At 38.9% G+C, this 19,358-nt stretch overlaps 1 protein-coding gene across 1 annotated transcript; it reads left to right on the top strand.

Moving 5' to 3' along the window:
• The first annotated feature begins 5,228 nt into the window (after nt 1-5,228).
• On the top strand, nt 5,229-16,762 carry LOC127556470 (T-cell-interacting, activating receptor on myeloid cells protein 1-like). Its single transcript, XM_051989642.1, has 5 exons — nt 5,229-6,173; nt 6,464-6,763; nt 7,850-8,152; nt 10,900-10,929; nt 16,299-16,762. Exons 1-5 carry the CDS (start codon nt 5,996-5,998, stop codon nt 16,325-16,327), a joined length of 840 nt encoding a protein of 279 aa, XP_051845602.1. The 5' UTR covers nt 5,229-5,995; the 3' UTR covers nt 16,328-16,762.
• Nucleotides 16,763-19,358: the final 2,596 nt, after the last annotated feature.

Here is a 19,358-nt window from a genome sequence, read left to right as displayed (position 1 = left end):
GTTTTACAAGAAATGGTGAATAGGTTGATTTTAGAAAAGCCTGGTTAGATTTATTAAATGGATGCTGAGTGAAATGAGCAGATGCAGGAAAACATTGTATATAATAAGAGCAAGATTATGTGATGGACAACCCTGGTACTTAACTCTACTCAGCAATACTATGATCCAAGACATTCCTGGAATGGAAAATACCATCTGTACTCAGAGAGAGAACTCTGGAGACTGAATATGGATTGAAGAATATGATTTTCATCTTTTTGGTATTTTTTTCTTTCTTATAGTTTTTCCCTTTTGTTTTGATTTTTCTTTTATAACATGACTAATATGGAAATATGTTTAAAATGCTTGTACATATATAACCTATTTCAGAGTTCTTGTTGTCTTGGGGAGGAGAGAAGCAACAGAGGGAAGAAGAAAGAAATGGAACTCAAAATCTTACAAAAAATGAAAACTATCTATATGTAATTGGAAAAATAAAATACTATTTAAAAAGTGAATGTTAAAAATGTTCTTTATTTGTACTTATAAAAATTTTTTTTTAAAAAAAACAACCAGCTTCCCAAAGGGAAAAAATACACAGGATATACTTTTCAGTTTAACCTTCAATATCAGTGTTTTCTCCATCACTTTCATTGGTCTAGACAATTAATAAAACAATAGATCAAGCGCTGATTTCTAGTATTCTGATTTCCAAGGTGTAAATGCTCCCAAGGAAAGGAATAGAAGTTGGTTTGAACTGGCTCTAGCACAGCCCTGGTAGCACATCCTATAAGATGGACAGCTGCTGGCCTGATGTACCTTACCCTGTGGATGCTAAATAGACATTTTCTGAGTTCAATGAAATAAAACATGCTTAAAAGGAAATCGTGAGTCATCCATTTTAGATGGTCAAGTATGAAACCTTGTCCTGTGTAGGTGGAGATAGCAACTTTTTGTTTTACCACATCCTGCATCCAGGCAACTAATATGACCCTTCTTCTCCTTCTATATCAGAATCCAAGCAGTCTCAGACCCTGAGGGTTCATCATGTCCCCAACACTCATGGTCCTCCTCTGTTTTGGTGAGTCTTTGAATGTCTAGAAGAGGCAAGGAGATTGTTAGAAGGTTTTTGGGCAGTGGGCTTTAGGAAATAGAGAGGTCCCAATATGTTTGTTGTCCTCCTTCCAACCAAAGATAACTTAGTGGAAATGGGGAGGGCAAAGGTAGGGAGCAATCACCTATAATCAGAGTTTCTCTAACAGGGCTGTGTCTGGTCAAGAAGATGGAGTCAAAAACAGGTGAGTTTTTTCCAACTCTTCACTTCCCCTTTCCTTCTTCTGGACAAACAGGAAAGAAGAATAGGATATTTACCACAGGACATTTAATACAGAGAAACACTGAAAACAACTGTTCCCCAAATTCCAGGACCTGGGCTCTATCAAGAGCATTCTCTAGCCTCTATCTTTTCCCCTGAACTGTGCCCAGCTCTGGAGTCTCTTGATACTAGAAGCCACAAAATACTGAGTTGTAGCTCTTGAAGAAAGAAAAGTTCAGAGACAAGAAAAAACTAAATTCCCACTTAAGATTATGAGACCCAAAGATTCAGAGAGGTTCAATTGCTGATGTGAGCAGAGCACCTTTCAATCAAAGTTTAGGGTAACCTTGCAGATACCCTTGCAGTGGTGATATCTGAAGTGGATTGGAGGAACAACCTTTCATCTTTCTCTTGATTGCCAATTGTCCCATAGGCCTCAAGTCCCACTGGGGATTCTTTGATCTCTGCTGCCATTAATTCCTTCCTAGATGCTAAATGATCCATATGTTCCAGCTATCCTAGATTGGTAAGGAAAGGGGTCTCATTTCTCATAGGAATTACTAGGGGAACTCCTATCTCTAATATTGCTGTATGAATTTGTCTTCTGAAACAGAAAACCTTCTTTTCACTCTTTTCCAAGCTTTCAATTTCAGAGAAGAGAGAGTAATTAGAAAGCCATACCATCTAGAAATGGAAGAAACTCTTGAGATTAAACTTTCCAAGTTCTAAATGAGATCTGGAAGACTGTAGAGACTAGCCCAATGTCACAGCCATAATGGGCCAGTCTCCTAATCTATTTCTAAAACACATTATCTTTAAACAAGGGATGAAATAGTTGTGTGCTTGAGAATTACAATGCCTACCTCTACAACACATTGTGAGGCTAAAAGAAGTCCATTTCAAATAGCAACATCTTCCAAAGGTTTTGTAACCATTAGTGCCTTCTTTGTAAGTGAAAGCTTAGGATGATATAAGTAGCAAGTGACAGAACAGGATTTACATTCAGATCCTGTGATTCCAGAGTCAATATTCTTCTCTTTTTAAAGAAGGCTTCATTATCTTTCCCTTTCCCTCCCACTACCCCATTGAACAATTAAAAATAAAAACAGAAAGAAAAGAGGGGAAAGAAAAAAAAATCTTGTGACAAATAATAATGTATTCTAACAAAACAATGCCTTCTTTGGTTGTGTCCAAAAATGCAGGACTTACCTGTCTTTCCAGTCTCTCATGTCTCTGGTAGCAGTTGGGTGGCATATTTCATCTTCAGTCTTGTAGACATGTATTTTATGATAGCATTCAGCAGAGTTTTCTTTATAAAATGATTGTCTTTTTATGAATTATTCTCCTGGCTCCACTCCCTTCTCTCTGAATCAGTTCATACAAGCCTTCTCAGATTTCTCTGAAATTGCTCATTTTTTTGGCACATTAATACATCATTACCTACAATGTGCTTAACTATTTCCCCACAAGAGTATACAACCTTATGGTAATCAATATGACAACTTTAAAAAATAGTTACTAAAAATAGTTTTGTACATACAGATCATTTTCTTCTTTTATCTCTTGATCACCTCAGCATAATATTTTGGGGTCACAGGTTATATATACTGTTTAGTAACTTTTGAGTAGCATAGTTCCAAAAGGCTGTCCAGAATGGTCTGACCAAGTCACAATTCCTACTAACAGCAGATAAATGTGTCTGTTATTTTGTAGCTCTTTCAGAATTTGTAATTTTTTTTTCTTTTAATGTTAATTTTCTTGGTGTGAAATTTCAAAGTTATTTTAATTCCTAATTTCCCATCATCTAGTTGGAGTTGAGAATTTTTCTATATGGTTTAATAGCTTGATTTTGTCTTTTGAAAACTGTCTGTACATGTCTTTTGACTATATATTTGGGAATGGTTCTTAGATTATAAATTTGAATCAGTAACTTATATATAAGGCAACTAGATGGCACGATGGAGAGAGTGCCAAGCTTGGAGTTAAGAAGATTCATCTTTTTGAATAGAAATCTGACCTCAGATACTTATTGCCTCTTTGTCTTCTTTTTACCTCAGCTTCCTCACCTGTAAAATGAGTTGGAGAAGAAAATAGTGTTCTAAGTTCAGTGTTCTAAGACATCCCCCTAGTTGCATTGATTTCATATCTGTATGGAGTTCCCAGAAGAACTTCTAGTGATAGAGGTAGTAGTAATGGTAATAATGTTGATAAGGCTTGCTGCATTTGTTTAGCTCTTGGGTGTTTGCAAAACTCTGTGTGATCTTCACAACTACCCTTGGAAGAAGATACTATCTTCTTCCCATTTTATGGATAAGAAAACTGAAGCTAGGATATATTAAGTGAGTTGAGTAATGCAGGTAAGCAAATGTCTGAGGCAGAATTCAAATCCATTTAGATTTGGAGGTGGCATCATAATAGTACAAATAAGAAGTTTAGGGACCGGGAGTACAAAGAAGGAAGGAAATAAGCATTTATTCAGTGCCTACTATATGCTAGGCACTGTAATAAACATTTTATGAATATTAATTCATTGGATCCTCACAATAATCCTGGGAGGTAAATACCATTACAATCCTCATTTTAGAGCTGGAAAACCTGAGGCAGACACAGGTGAAATGACTTGTCCAGGGTTATACAGCCTCCTACTTCTGTTTAAAGGTATGATGCTGAGCCAGAGTGTGCAAAAGTGACTACTGGATCCTTAGGATTCAGGTTTGTAAGTTTGGGGGCTGATCCATTCTCTGCTGTTTACTGCCCTTGGCAATGTCTTCCAGCTCCTCATTCAACAGAAACTGTTCTCTCCAACGTTCTAAATGCTCTTTTCTCATTTCTTGACCTTCCCAACATCTCTGAAACATCTGGACATGCTCTTCTCCTTGGGGTTTTGTGACATCTTCTACTTGTCTAATCATTCTCTACTCATTTGGTAGCTCATTCATATCAGGGACCTACAAGTAGAGGTGTTTTCTTCAATCCTGGATTTTCTTCTCTCCCTCCTCCTTTATCATCATCATTTCTCTCTGCCTCTCTGTCTCTGTCCCTCTTTTTCTCTCTCCCTGTCTCTTTCTGTCTCTGGATCTGTCTGTTTAAATACACACACACACACACACACATACACACACATATATATGTATGTATGTATCCATCTCCCATGAATCTGTTATGTAGATAACTCCCAGATCAGTGTGTCTAGCCCAATGAGACAGAGACAGAGAAAGACAGAGACAGAGGAGACGGAGACAGAGAGAAACTGATTCCCCCATCACCAATTACCTATTAGCCATTTCAGAAGGAGTTTTCCAGAAATATCTTATACTCAAAAAGAACAGAACCAAGCTCAACATCTTTTTTGCTAACCCCTCCTCTCTTCTAGATTTCATTCCTTCTGTGGAAGGCTCCATCATCCTTCCAGGCTCCTGGGTACCTAAGCTCTGCCTACTCTTGACCTTCTCTCTCTCCCTCACTCCGTTCAGTCCCCAAATCCTGCTGCAGCTATCCTCACAATCTCTGTCTCAGCACTTCACCTCTGACCCTCATCATCTCTCCCCTCCAGTTTTTGACACTCCTAACTGGCCTTCCTTCCTGCCTCAAGACTCTCCCCACTTCAGCATGCCCTAATCCTTGCTGCCCAATCAGTGTTTCTTCAGTCTTGCTGTGTCCATCTTACTCCCCCAACTCCCCCCATATCGACTTCCCTCTATTGTCTTTGATGCAAAACTAGACACTCCTGTCTAGTTGTTAAATCCCTCCCTGGCCTGGCCCCAGCTGACTGTTCCAGCTTCTCCTGCCTGTGTTCTGCCATGGAGGCAAATCTTTCTCCATAACATCCGATCTCCTACCTCCAACTCTTTGGACTGGCCTCCCCCAGGCCTGGATTGCCCTCCGTCTTGTCCTTTGCCTCAAGAGAGTCCCTACTTCCATTTAAGAACCAACTCAAATACCATTTCCACATGAAACCTTTCTGGATTTCCCAAATGGTGAGGGACTCCCTTCCCAAGTTACCTGGGATTAAACTTCACTGTATTTGCACAGTGTCCCAAAAATCTTAACACAGATTTAAGCTTTCATATTTCAACCTTCTGTATGAATATTTATTAATATCAATGTTTATTCATTGGATATTTATTCATTTCATTTCCATCAATTGAGATTCATAATCTGTTCTTGCGGTTGTCTCCTCTAGTAGACTGTCCACTCCTTTTGAGTAGAGACTATTTCATTCTTTGTACCCCCAGGCCAGGAAAGTAGGAGGTCTTTAATATTTGTTGACACAATTTTAGCTGTGTGAGCTCTATGAAGCTCAGTTTTCTTTTTGAGTTTTTTGTTTGTTTGTTTTATCTCTGAAGTGGTAAAGTAGAAAGTGGGACTTGGAGACAGGAAGAGTTGAGTTCAATTGCCTGTTCACTTAGTAGCATAAATCAGTATCAGTTTACTCATCTGTAAACTGGGGGACCTGGGCTGAGGGCCTCCAAGCTTCCTCCCAGACCTAAGTCTATGAGCCAATCAATGTCTCAAGACTCAGCCAAGTCTAGATTTCTGCTCCCATGTGCCTCTAATTCTTGATCTTGCTTCTCCCAAGAGTTCCTCCCCAAGCCATTGCTATGTGCCTTGCCCAGAGCCATAGTGAGCCCAGGGTGGAATGTGACCTTGCGGTGCTGGCATCCTGCCCAGTCGTCCCTCCAGGGATTGAGGTTTGCTCTGATGAAAGTGGGGATCACAGAAGCCTTACAGAGCCAGAGTCCCGAGGGGACCCACGTTGACTTCTCTCTGCCACATGTGAGCACCAAGAATACCGGGAGCTACAGCTGCCTTTACTATGAAGTGAATGCCCCCCACAGGACATCGGAACCTAGTGAGAATCTGGACCTGTTGGTGACAGGTGATGGTGAAAGTCCCAGGATGGGCCTCTATCTGTCCCATAGAGATAGAGGGTGGGGGAGCAGTCACCTGGGAATAGACTGCATCCTGGAAAGCTGCAGGAGCCCCTAGGGCTAGGTTCCACCTTGCAAAGGGAGAAAGGGTTTTCCTTCACTTCCTGCAGGACGTGAAAGTGAAGGGACATGGGACAGACCCTAAGCTGCTGACACACTGTGCTGGGTGGCACTGAGGGTGTAGGGATGGAGTCAGGGACTTTCCCCCTTTGATCTCTGGTGCTTCCTTCATTCCCAGGCTACCTCCCCAAACCCTCTCTCTTGGCCAGACCCAGTTCCATGGTGTCCCCAGGAGAGAACGTGACCCTTTGGTGTTGGCGGCCTCCCCATGCAGACCTCCAGGAAGTGAAATTTACTTTGCTTAAAGCTGGGACCCTGAAGCCCTTACAATATCAGAGTTCAGCAGAGATCCAGGCTCCTTTCTCCCTGCTGTCTGTCAGAGCGGAGGATGCTGGGAACTACACATGCTTTTACTCTGAGACAGAGCCCCCTTACATGATGTCAGAGCCTAGCAGTGTCCTGGAGCTATTGATTACAGGTAAGGGAAGAAGAAAGCCAAAAAGCACTGTCAGACTTCTCTCCCTCCCAAGCACAAGGGCCAAAAAGAACTGTGCCCCCTGAAGAAATGCTCTGGGAACCTGTGGAAGTCAGGCATCCCAGAGGAGATAAGACCTTTATAGACAAAGCTAACACATCTGGAAAGGAAAATCAGAACAGGGGTCAGGAGTAGAACTGTCAAGCAGCAGACCCGGAAAAGGACTGCCTCTTGTACTTTTTCCAAGTAAAAGAACTTGAGTCCAGATTAGGTGAAAGGTGATACAGATAGTGGAGCTAGAACCAGACCATATTGTGACCTTTGGCATTAGCCTGAGTCCTAAGCTTGCGTGATGATTCACCATTAATCAGGTGAGAGATAAAGGGATATATTAGAGATAGAAGTGGGTCCTTCTCTAATCCAAGATCTTACTTGAAAGAAGAGAAGTAAAAACAAAAATATATTTTAAGCACTTCCTATGTGGCAGCCCCTATGCCAATGGAGAAGCAAGTCAATGACTGCTCTCAAGGAGCTTTCAGTCTAATGGAGGAGACCACCCAGCTGTGGGGCAGATGGAAATGCCCACAAAGACTAAGTACTTAGCAGAGGGGGCTTTACAATAGCAAGGACCAGTGGTCCTCCATTTCATTTGAACAAATAACGTGGGTGACTTCCATCTCACCAAATAGCTGTGTTGAGGACTGTCCTGTCAGAGAGGTAAGAAGAAATGCTAGGGGAAGAAAAGAAGGGAGCTCAGAATAGTAAGGATTTTCCTGCTGGTCAATCCTCCTGTATGGATTCTGGAATGGTCTTAGGGTAGGAAGAGGCAAGGGAAGGAAAATGATGAAGGATCCCTCAGTAGAGATAGGGATTGTGAGGTGGGGAATTCTTTAATATGAAAGTCTCCTTCTTTTGGAAGGGACCTTAGAGAGCATTATGTACCATCCCTGGTGGAACCAAAAGGAAACTGAAGAAAAATACACATCAGAAAACTATTGTCAAGACAAGGGAAGGAATTTGTCCAGGGAGCCCAGCAAGGCTGGCCACGAACCCTGTTGTGCTGACAGTTGCATCATCTTTCTCTTGTAGGTTCTCTTCCCAAGCCCTTGCTCTCAGTCCTTCCAGGTCCTGTGATAGCCCCAGGATTTCATGTCACATTCCAGTGCCAGCAGCCACCCTGGTTTTCCCTCTGGGAACTGACATTTGCATTGTTTAAGGCTGACATCCCTGACCCCTTACAGCAACAGAGACCAATGGGTACCCAGGCTTCCTTTCCCATCCTGGTTGCTAGGACCCAAGATTCAGGGAACTACAGCTGTGTTTACTATCATTCAAGAATACTTCAGCACAAAGTGTCAGAACCCAGTGATCCCCTGGAAATCTGGATAACAGGTGAGTGGGTAAGAGGGGAGGAAAATCGAGACTCTATTACTGCTTAGTATGAGGGTCTCAGATCCAGGTCTGAGAGAAAGGTGGGGAATTTAGGAAAGCCTATCATGAGTCAATTCAATAGGTAAACTGATGTATGCTGAGAAAAATCAATTTATTAACAGTGGTATATATATATGCATATATGGGAAAGGGAGGAATTTAGGACTGAACAAAATACAGAGAGCATTAAAAAACACAAACTGGATAATTGTGATTATATAAAATTAAAAACTTTTCCACAAACAAAACAGATTCATCTCAAATCAGAAGAAAAGCAGAAAACTGATTTTTTGTTTGTTTGTTTGTTTATATTTATTTTTTTGTTTATATTTATTTTTTTACAAGTATCTGTAATAACAGTCTCATTTCTCAAATACATAGAGAACTGAGTCAAATGAATAAGAATGCAAGTCATTTTCCAATTGGTTAAAGACAATGAAGGTGTTCCCTTCATTAAATTAATATAATTTAAATTGTTTAGATCTGAATTTATTTGTGTGAGAAATGTGTCATGATTGTATTCATATACAATTCCTGAGTCTATCTTGGCAAATAGACTCCTAGATATTTTATGTAGTCTACGGTTATTTTAAATGAAATGTCTCGTTCTATTTCTTGCTTCTGGAGTTTGTTGGTGAAATATAGAAACACTGATGATTTTTGTGGGTTTGTTTTATATTCTGCAATTTTGTTAAAGATGTTAATTATTTCAAATACTTTTTCTGTTGATTCTTTAGAATTCACTAAAGAAGTATACCATCATATCATCTGCAAAGAGTCATAGTTTTCTTTGTCATTGCTATTCTGATTCTTTCATTTATTTTTCTTCTTTTCCTATCATTAACATTTGCAGTTCAATATTGAATAATAGTGGTGGTTATGCATACCCTTGCTTTACCCTTGATCTTATTGGAAAAACTTCTAGTTTATTCCCATTGTAGATAATAATGGTTTGAGACAGATGTTACTTTATCATTTAAGGAAGTAATACATTGTTGTATTTTGTTGAGAGCTTTTTCTGCATCTCTTGAGATAAATCATATGACTTTTATTGGTTTTATTATCAATACAGTCATTTCTTTTTTCATTAGCTGAAGCATAATAGATTATGTTCTATCCCCTTATCTTTACTTGGTGTATATTTCTATGCACAAATATGTTTCCTGTAAATAGCATATTGTAAGATTCTGGTTTTTAATCACCCTACTATCAATTTTTATTTATATGCTAGATAATCCCCATTCACACTTACAGTTATGAAACCTTAGTTTAGATTTTCTTAGTTTATCCTTTTCTGTCATCTTGGCACTAGAAATCTCTTTAGCCCTATTTTACAGAAGAGTAGACTGAGTCCCAGAGAATCAACCAACAATTATTTATTAAGCTCCTATTAAGTACTAAGCACTGTAAGAGTTACTGAGAATACAAATATAAAGAATAAAGCAATTCCTACACCCAAGTAATTCAGTTCTGTTATAAATGCAAAACCATGCATTAGAGCTATAAAATGAATACATGCAAATCAATAGAAAGTCATTAACAGCAAGGTAATTTAAAAGGGAGGCACAAACAGTTGGGAGGGATCAGGAAAGGGTTCATGCAGATGATCTATATCTTTTTTTTAAATAACTTTTTATTGATAGAACTCATGCCAGGGTAATTTTTTTACAACATTATCCCCTTGCATTCACTTCTGTTCCGATTTTTCCCCTCCCTCCCTCCACCCCCTTCCCCAGATGGCATGTTGAATAGGTTACAGTATATCCTGGATACAATATACGTGTGCAGAACCGAACAGTTTTCTTATTGCACAGGGAGAATTGAATTCAGAAGGTATAAATAATCCGGGAAGAAAAACAAGAATGCAAGCAGTTTATATTCATCTCCCAGTGTTCTTTCTTTGGGTGTAGCTGCTTCTGCCCATCTTTGATCAATTGAAACTGAATTAACTCTCTTTATCGAAGAGATCCACTTCCATCAGAATACATCCTCAAACAGTTTTATTGTTGAGGCATATAATGATCTCCTGGTTCTGCTCATTTCACTTAGCATCAGTTCATGTAAGTCTCTCCAGTCCTCTCTGTATTCATCCTGTTGGTCATTCCTTACAGAACAATAATATTCCATAATGTTCATATACCACAATTTACTCAACCATTCTCCAATGGATGGGCATCCATTCATTTTCCAGCTTCTAGCCACTACAAACAGGGCTGCCACAAACATTTTGGTACATATAGGTCCCTTTCCCTTCTTTAGTATTTCTTTGGGGTATAAGCCCAGTAGAAACACTGCTGGATGATCTATGTCTTAAATGAAGGCAGAGATAGTATGAGAATTTAGGGAAATATTTTATTGTTCATCCTTCAGAAAACCTTATCTATTATATTGTTTAAAGTTAGTATTATGTACTAAACATTGTCTAACCCAGAAGCTTACTGTAGAGGTCAGGGAAAGCAGAACTGCTGAAGGAAGTGTTTAGAACCAACTTGTTCTGAGTCCACCCAAAGTTTCTCTCAAAATTGGAATGATTAGGATTTCTTTCTGATATACATCTCAAACTTCTATCTGAAAACCATCTATTGCCTATCAGTGGACAATATGGCAAATGCCTATGCCCTCATTGAACACTTTATAATGTAAACTTCTTAGAATCTTCTGACTCTTTTTGCCAAATGACTAAATAAAATTGTTTTTTAAACTTTCAGATTCAAGCGTCAATTCACACCATACACAAGGTAAGAAAAGAATGAATTCCTACCAAAGAAATCATCCAATGGAAAAGTAGCAGGGTAGAAGGAAGAATGTCATATGGAAGGACTAGAGTGGGAGGGCAAGTTTGAATGGCTCTCAGCGTATAGGCTGTAGAATAATCAATGTTTAATGAGGGCAGAAAGATTCCCTCCTGGTCACATTGTTAAGGCTTTTAGTACCTTAACAGCTGCCTTTATATTTTGTTTTAAAGGCAAAAGACACTAAAGTTTATTAAGGTAAGGGGTCACATGGTCACATCTGACACTTAAGAAAACTTTTTTGGAAGGAATTTGTAGATGTACATAGGTGATTAAAAAATTAGAATCATTTCAGCAATGTCTGACTTCCTGACTTCATCTGGGATTTTCTTGACAAAGATCCTGGAATGGTTTGTCATTTTCTTCTCTAGCTCATTTTACAGATGAGGAAACTGAGGCAAAAAGAATTAAGTGACTTTCTCAGGGTCACATAACTAGTATAGGTCTGAAGCTGGATTTGGACGCAAGACTTCCTGACTAAGGCCCAGCTTTCTATCCATTGTGCTACCTAGCAGCTTTTAAAATGGACAAGAGTGATGAAAAAATTAATCAGGCATTTAGGAGGCTGTAAAAATAATATAGGTGAGAACTTAGCTGTTTGCAGAGGTGATTTTTATACTACATACATATTGTTGTTTTATTTGATATATTGATCAGTTGTGTTAATTCCTTCTTCTTTTTATTTTTTTGTCTTTAAAAATTATTATTTGTTACATGGGTTGGTCCTCAGGGAGGAGAGGAGAGGGAATAACTTGAAGAATTTATGGTGCTATAAAAAGATACATCATTCTTTTTGGCAGAGAAAATAGTAATAATGAGAATTGGGCAGTTTTCCTTTTGTTCTATCAATTGTCTTCATTTTTTCCATCCTGCACATCCCTAGGGCTTTTTGTCCTTCTCCACTTTTCTCATTAGAGTAAAACTACTCACAAGCATGGCCTTGGAGAAATATTAGACAGATGGGGATTATATAGGCAATCCCCATTCAGGGACTTGGACGACCACAGAATTATAAGGGTGTCAGGGCAGAAAAATGGCCAGGGGGAATCAGGGGAGTGTGGTGGGGGAAGGAAGACCAGTGAGGTGGAGTAGGCTTTGTGAACCCTACCCAGTCATAAGATTATATCCACAGGAAGGAAAGAGGCTGAGATCCAAGACATGATTTCTACGGGGCCTCTTGGGAGGCTGAAATAGCAGCAGAAGCCAATATAGTGACAACAGAGCAGCATACCAAGAAGATGGCCAAGGAGAAATAAAGAGTAAGACAGAAACACTGCATGATCTTGTAAGCATAGTGTCAGGACACCTAAAATTCAGAGTGAAGGGAATTTAGCAAAGACATTTAAGCCCCAGCCCACCTCCAGAATGTCTTTGTAAGAAATATGGAGAAAAGACAGATAGGATCAAAAAGGGGATGCAAGGACCACTGTTCAGAATGGAGGGATAATGGTAATGGATAGTAGAAGGAAAGTAGAGCTACTCAAGTATTATTTTGGAGTCTGTATCTCTCTGTGGGTCTCTCTATCTATCTCTCTCTGTCTATGTCACTCTGTCTGTAGGTCTTTTTCTTTGTCTCTCTTCTCTCTGATTATCTATTTCTCTCTGTAGATCTTTTCTTTGTCTCTCTGTCTCTCTCCCCCTTTCTACTCTCAGTCTCTGTCTCATACTGTTTCTTTCTCTGTCTCTTTCTGCCTTCATCCTTCTCTCTTTCTTTGTCTCTTTCTCTCTCTTTTCTTTTCTCCAAATTCTCTGCCAAATAAAATGATCTTTAAATTCCAAAGAATAAAATACAAAATGATTAGAAGGAAATAGTGTACTAGTTAACAAAGGAAGGAGAGAGAACCCTTTGCTATACTAGATGAGTTCAAGTACACTGGCCCAATGAACTGTGGGTCAGTGCTGTACTAGATGAGTTCATGTCTCCTGGTCCAGTGAACTATGAAATGCTGTCCTTCCTCATCGCTCTCCCCTGGCTGTTTCCCTGGCTTTCTTCAAGTCTCAACTAAAATCGGTGTCACTAGATCAGTGTACATGGGAGCAAGAAAGACTTGGTAAGAATATTGGAAAGTTGAAAGTGTTTGGGTAACGAAGGGCTTTAAGAGCCAAATTTCTATTTTAACCTGGAGGTGATAGTGAGCTCTGAGTGTGTCATGGGAATGGAGTGGGAATTGATATGTTAGCTCTAAACTTAGAAAGATCACTTTGGCATCTGAATAGAGATGGGACTGGAATAGGGAGAAACTTGAAGCTGGTTAGACCAACTAGCAGGCTATTACAATAGTCCCAATATGAAGTAATTAAGACTTACATCAAGATGGTGACAAAGTCAAAGGAAAGAATGGGGGAGTATGAGCGATGTGGTGAAGGCAGAATTGACAAGGCAGCAACAGACTGAATTTGGAGGAAGAAAGAAAGGGTGAGAAGCAAAGGATGGCACTTGGGTTGCAAGCTTGGATGACCATGCTCTGTAATGCCAGAGAAACTGAGGCAAGATAGAGATTAGAGAGTATTTAATATTTTTCTTAAAAGGGAGAGATTTACTGGGACCAAATGGATCCATGGTTTGGTCCCATGGCTGAATGAGACTATTGTCTCCAAGAATCCAGCAAACAATGTGAGTTCTTAATGACATATATATATATATACGTAACTCAGACACAGGGGGTACATTGAGGCAGAGGGGGAGTCAGAGTGCTGAGAGCAGGAACTGGGCTCTGACAGGGTGGGGTGAGCCACCAGAAATGGGGATGACATAATGGGGGGAAGCACCCTGGAGATGGGGATAGGCATCTTGATAAGGCGGTATCTGATATTCTGATAGCTTGGGATGGGAAAAAGCATTCTGATATTCTAAAGTATAAGATCTTTTACCCTTATCAAATATTCCGATTAAGAGGGAAGGGTGGTTTTGCAGGATTGAGCAGAACAATTATAAATCGAGGCAGAACAATTAGCGAAACCTAGGGGACAATTTAGGGAAACTGAGTCAGGATAATTAGGAAAACTGAGTCAGGACAATAAAAGAGAACTGTGGCATAACAGCTCTTGATAGTAATAGGGAGTTTAGGAAAAGGGGAGGTTAGGGAAGAAGGGGAAATGAGTTCCATTTGAGACATATTGGGCTTAAGATATCTGTAAGGCATCTAGTCTGACGTGTCTAATAGGCAGTTAGAAATCAGAGAAAGTCAACAGAGTGTTTGGGATGAATAAGAAGACCTGCAAATTATTAGAAGTACTAATGAAATCCATGGCAGTTGACAATGTTATTGGGTCAAATGTTCAGATTATTTTTTAAAGGGAGAGGAAAATGGGATATACCAAAAAAAAAAAAAAAAATTGGACTTTAACTTCAACTCCTGTCCAAATTCAATAATATATTCACAAAGTCCTGGGTAGTGAACATCCAGGTACTGGGATTCTGCAAAGCTTTGTGTTGGATGAGAAAAAGCTCTAAAACTCCAGGCTTTTTTATTGGCCTCTTGAATGAAGGGTAGAAACATGCATTTTCCCATGTTTCTTTGATTCCTGCTCCATTTCATTTGCATGCCAATCACAAGATTTTGGGAGTGAATAGAGCTTTTGTCTAGAAATTTCAGGGGTCCTCAAACTTTTTAAATAGGAGGCCAGTTCACTGTCCCTCAGACTGTTGGAGGGCCAGACTATAGTAAAAACAAAAACTTTGTTTTGTGGGCCTTTAAATAAAGAGACTTCATAGCCCTGGGTGAGGGGGATAATTGTCCTCAGCTGCCGCATCTGGCCCACAGGCTGTAGTTTGAGGACCCCTGAATTGTCCCAATCTGGCAGAAGCTGTTATTTAGGAAAATGGGGAGGGGGAGAGCGAGGAGCTCCTGGAGAGTAATTAGGGTCACAAGTTCTCCCTAAGTGATTAAACAGGAGTTAAATCAATTTTCTATTCCTAAAGCAAAGTAAATTGGGATCTTGAATTTTGAATTATCACCAGGTATAGGAAGTCAAAAAACAAATCAAAAAGCAGAGTTAGCCTAAAACATGTTTCCTGTCTTTTCTGGGCTGTTCAAAGTAAAAGTGTGGCTCATTGCTCCCGTGGAAAGAACTCTGAACAGAATAGCCTGTCATTGTCAGCTAAAGACTTTCTAATCACCGCAACTCAATGGATGTGAGTAAAGAGCAACTGGGGGCCCTGATGAGCTAAACTTCTTCAGAAGAGAGCAGCTCAGCATCCTGCCAAGATAATAGCAGAGTCTTGCAGATCTGGTAGGGATGTGATGCTTAGAAAACCAGAAATACTCACAGAATTTCAGAGCTCAGAGTCCTCAATAGGAGGATGTCCAAGGGCTGAGTAACTGTTCACAAAGAAAATATGTTTAGTCCTGGATGACCTGTTCTTGTGGAAGCCTTGATTTGGACAAATCCAGGGGCAGGATCAAGGAGCCTGCTAAGAGAAGGGTGAACTCCTGGAAATATTCTCATGTCAGTACTAGCCTCATTTCCTCTTCTCCCTCAGCTACCCAGTCGGTTTATTTTGTGATCAATCTCTTTCGCATCAGTCTAGTTGGATTGGTTCTCCTTGTCATCGGGAAACTTTTGGCTAGTGAGTGGAACGGCCTGAAGAGTTGAGGATGAGCCAGAAAATGTCTGCCTGGAGCAGTAAGGCTGGACAGATAGAAATCAAAGGATTATAGGAACTTCAAACTAACCAGCAAGTGTTGAGGGGAAAAGATCAGCCAACTCTGGGCAACATAAAAAGACTTGGACCCAAACCCAGCTAATGTCCAGAGCTGACCATCAGAAACCTTCTGTCCCCTTCCATTGGCCCAGTATCGCCTGCTTCCTGCTCTCCAACCCTCCTTCTCTTCATGCTGTATCACCAGGTCCTCTCCTCCCAGATTCCCTTTACACACATGTCATAAATGTATAAATAATAAAGAGAAAAGGTAAAATGTATTTCTCAAATAGCAAAGCTTCCGAGAGTTATGAAATTCCTGAAGAGTAGCAACAATTCTCAGCTCTGACCCATCCTGTATGTTACAAAGCACTTTTGAAAACCATTGCTAGGTGATTTAATGAGTAGAATTCTGTGATCTACAAAGACCCAAGTTCAAAACCTATTTCAGTCATTTACTAGCTGTGGGACTCTGAGTAATTCATTTAACACTTTCTCATACCCTCAGTCCCTCTAACTGTAAAATGCAAATAATAACAACACCATCTTTATAAGGATGTTAGAAGTAGCAGATAAGATATATTTATATATTTGAAAGTACTTATATATATACAAAAGCATATATCTATAAACAAGTGTTATATAAGTTATTTTTGTATGTGTATTTCTATAGACACACACTTTATATATGCTGGCTATTAACATTGTGAGATGATCAGCTGTGATAGACTGAGCTCTTCTCAACAGTGCAAGGATCCAAGACAATCCCCAAAGATTCATGGTGGAAAAATGCTAACTGCATCCAGAGAAAGAACTATGAAATCTGAATGCAGATCAGAGCAGACTATTTTTGCTTGTTTTTTTGGTGGAGGGGAGAACTTTTTGGGTTTTTACATTTTGTTCTGTTTCTTCTTTCACAACAAGACTAAAGTGCAAATATGTCTAACATGATTGAACATGCATTGTCAAATGTAAATTGCTTATCATCCTGGGGGGTGGAGAGGAGTAAAGGAAAGGAGGAATAAAATTTTGTAATTCAAAATCTTATAAAATATATGTTGGAAGCTATGTTTACATGTAATTGGGGAAAATAAAATACTAATTACAAAAATCAACTTTTGAACATTAAAAAATAAATAAATGCTAGTACCATTATTGTTGTTATCTTATCTGGTAAAGCAGTAAATATAAATATCTCCATTTGACAGATGAAAAATCTGAAGCTTATGGAGAGGTCATGAACCATCCCTGATCACTCAGTGAGTGGGGGTTCCACATCTTCAAAGTACAAGTTTAGGCTTATTTCCCCTACTCCATGAAAGCCTCTCTGATCCCAGATCCCCTGCTTTCTGATCCACAAATGTTTGCTACAACCTCATGCCTAAAATCTGCTCCACTTCTGGGCTGAGTTTATGCCTCCTTTCACCTATTGTAATGCTCTGAATAAAACCAGTATAGCCCTCTTTTCCTTGCCATTAGGACTAGGAGAAATTGAGTCAGAAAAGAAACCATTGAGATAAACTCCAGGTGTCTTATATTAATCATTACTGGAATAATTCCTCCTTCATTTGAGTATTGCCCCTTGCTTTGCTGTCTCCTGTCCTTAACCTTCTTATCTTGACCTCTATCCTGCCAGGATTAAATTATGATCCTTTCCTGGAATTATGGTTTGTCCATTCACCCAGTGTGCTCACCCCTTCCCCCCCAATCTCCCTTTGTTTCCCCTATAAGACTGTAACTTTATAAGTTCCCTGCCTTAGTTACTTGTGGCTGAATGCTTTGGACAAGAGTCCTATACAGCTGGCTAGCCTTGGCTAGTCTAAAACTCTCCACAATTAAAATATTAAAAACTGATCTCTGTCTTGTCTCAGTTTCTCTGGTATTACACTATGGCTGAGTATCTTGGTTTCATGAGGCTGGGAGGTCCTTCTATCCTGTATCAGCACAAACTTTCCTGATATGCCTCTTCATCCTCCTTTCTCTCTATTAGTCCTTGTCTCTTGCTCTGATTTCTCCAATATTTGAAGTAACTATTCACCCACTGAATTCATCCATTCCTGGGAATTAAGAAAGGCTTTATGGATAAAAGAAGCAGATTGCTCAGAAAGCTTTTATTTCAGATATCTCATAATCCTACACAAAGGAACATTTGTATCCTAAGAGAAGACATAAAAAATTGCAACACAAAAGATAGGGCAGAAATATCCCAGGTTGAATAGAGGATCATTGAATGTCTTTGGACCTTTATAGGAGTTCACAGTGATTCTTTTAAGATAGGTCTTTAGTCAGAATTCCTAGTATTGGAGGAATGTGTAGAAACAATGGTATTGATTACAGAGTAGGGAATGTCTCCATGTATCAATCTCAACTTCTTCACTTGTGAGCAACATCTCTGTTATGGGTCAGAACTCTGAACTTGAAACAAGGATTCTTACAAGATGTTAAGTCAGTGGAATTGATAAAGACAATGGATATTAGTTTAGCATGGTGTTTAATAGTTCTCTATTAATAGCTTAATGGTACTTTAGTTTACTACATGTACTTAGTACTTAAGATAGTTCTACAAGATTCACACCTATGATAAGAGAGCATATAAGCTTGGACAAACTCAGCCAGATTCAGAATTAGAGAAGACAAAGGACTGAGGGCAGGAGCTCAAGCTCTCGGAACCAAGGAGAGAGATTCATTCAATCTTCCATCAGGCTCTCCTCCTTAGTTTCTCCACTGAAACCAAGACTCCAGAAGGCCTTTAAGAAAGCTAACGGGACCCCAGGAAAAGAGACAAGACTTTCAAAGAGATAATAAAGGATTTGGACTTTTACCCAAATAATAAGAATTACATAAGTCAGGTTGCAGATCAATTTTTTTAGAAGGCTTATAAAGATTAATTTTGAGGAAAAAGATTTGCCAAGATGTCTTAGTTGACATCTTAGAAGAGAACTTAGATGTAAACATACTATAAAACTATAAGTCTATAAAACTAAAACCATAAAACTAAAAGTCAAAGGAATACAATAATGATCATCATTATTAAATATGATCAAGTTCTCTTGTATTCTGGTAATCTATTCCTAAGGTCCATTCAATCAGCACATTGTGAATCATAAAGTCTCATGTAGTCATTCTGACCTTGGATATCTTTTCTTGTACATTCTAGAATGGACTTCATTCTCAGGATATCAGTGAAGGGGACTCTGCTTCTCTGGCTCATTTCTAGATAATTTTGCTAGTAACAAGACTTTGTACAATTTAGTACAATCTTACAAATTTGGTTTTCCAAACCTGAAACTTCAGAGAATTTCAGTTTTCCTATGCCACTTGGCTATTTTTATTTTTACCTAAACCATGTACCTGATAGAATCTTTTAAAAATTCATGAAGGGATAATTCATAAAATGAACCTTTCTTTCTTTTAAAATTATGATATATATATGTATATATACACATATAAAAATATATAAATGAGAAAATAATTTCATTTTCTTTATGATCATGGATACAATTTTATATGTAAAATCCTTACAACAATTTTGAGTTAATAATCAAAGTCTGAATTTCCATGTATCTAGATACATTTGGAAATCTATCATATACATGTATATAGTTGTAAGAGAAAACAGTTTAATTAATCTTTTTTGAAATTTCCTATTCTATTTAATTAGAAATTTTTACATCATATCTTTGTCTTATCACTTTATCTAATTCTCCCTTTTGAAGAACATTGTCCCTGTATT

This window comes from Antechinus flavipes, chromosome 3 (assembly GCF_016432865.1).
Source record: "Antechinus flavipes isolate AdamAnt ecotype Samford, QLD, Australia chromosome 3, AdamAnt_v2, whole genome shotgun sequence".
Classification (NCBI taxonomy): Eukaryota; Metazoa; Chordata; class Mammalia; order Dasyuromorphia; family Dasyuridae; genus Antechinus; species Antechinus flavipes.
This window is presented reverse-complemented; position numbering and strand designations above follow the sequence as displayed.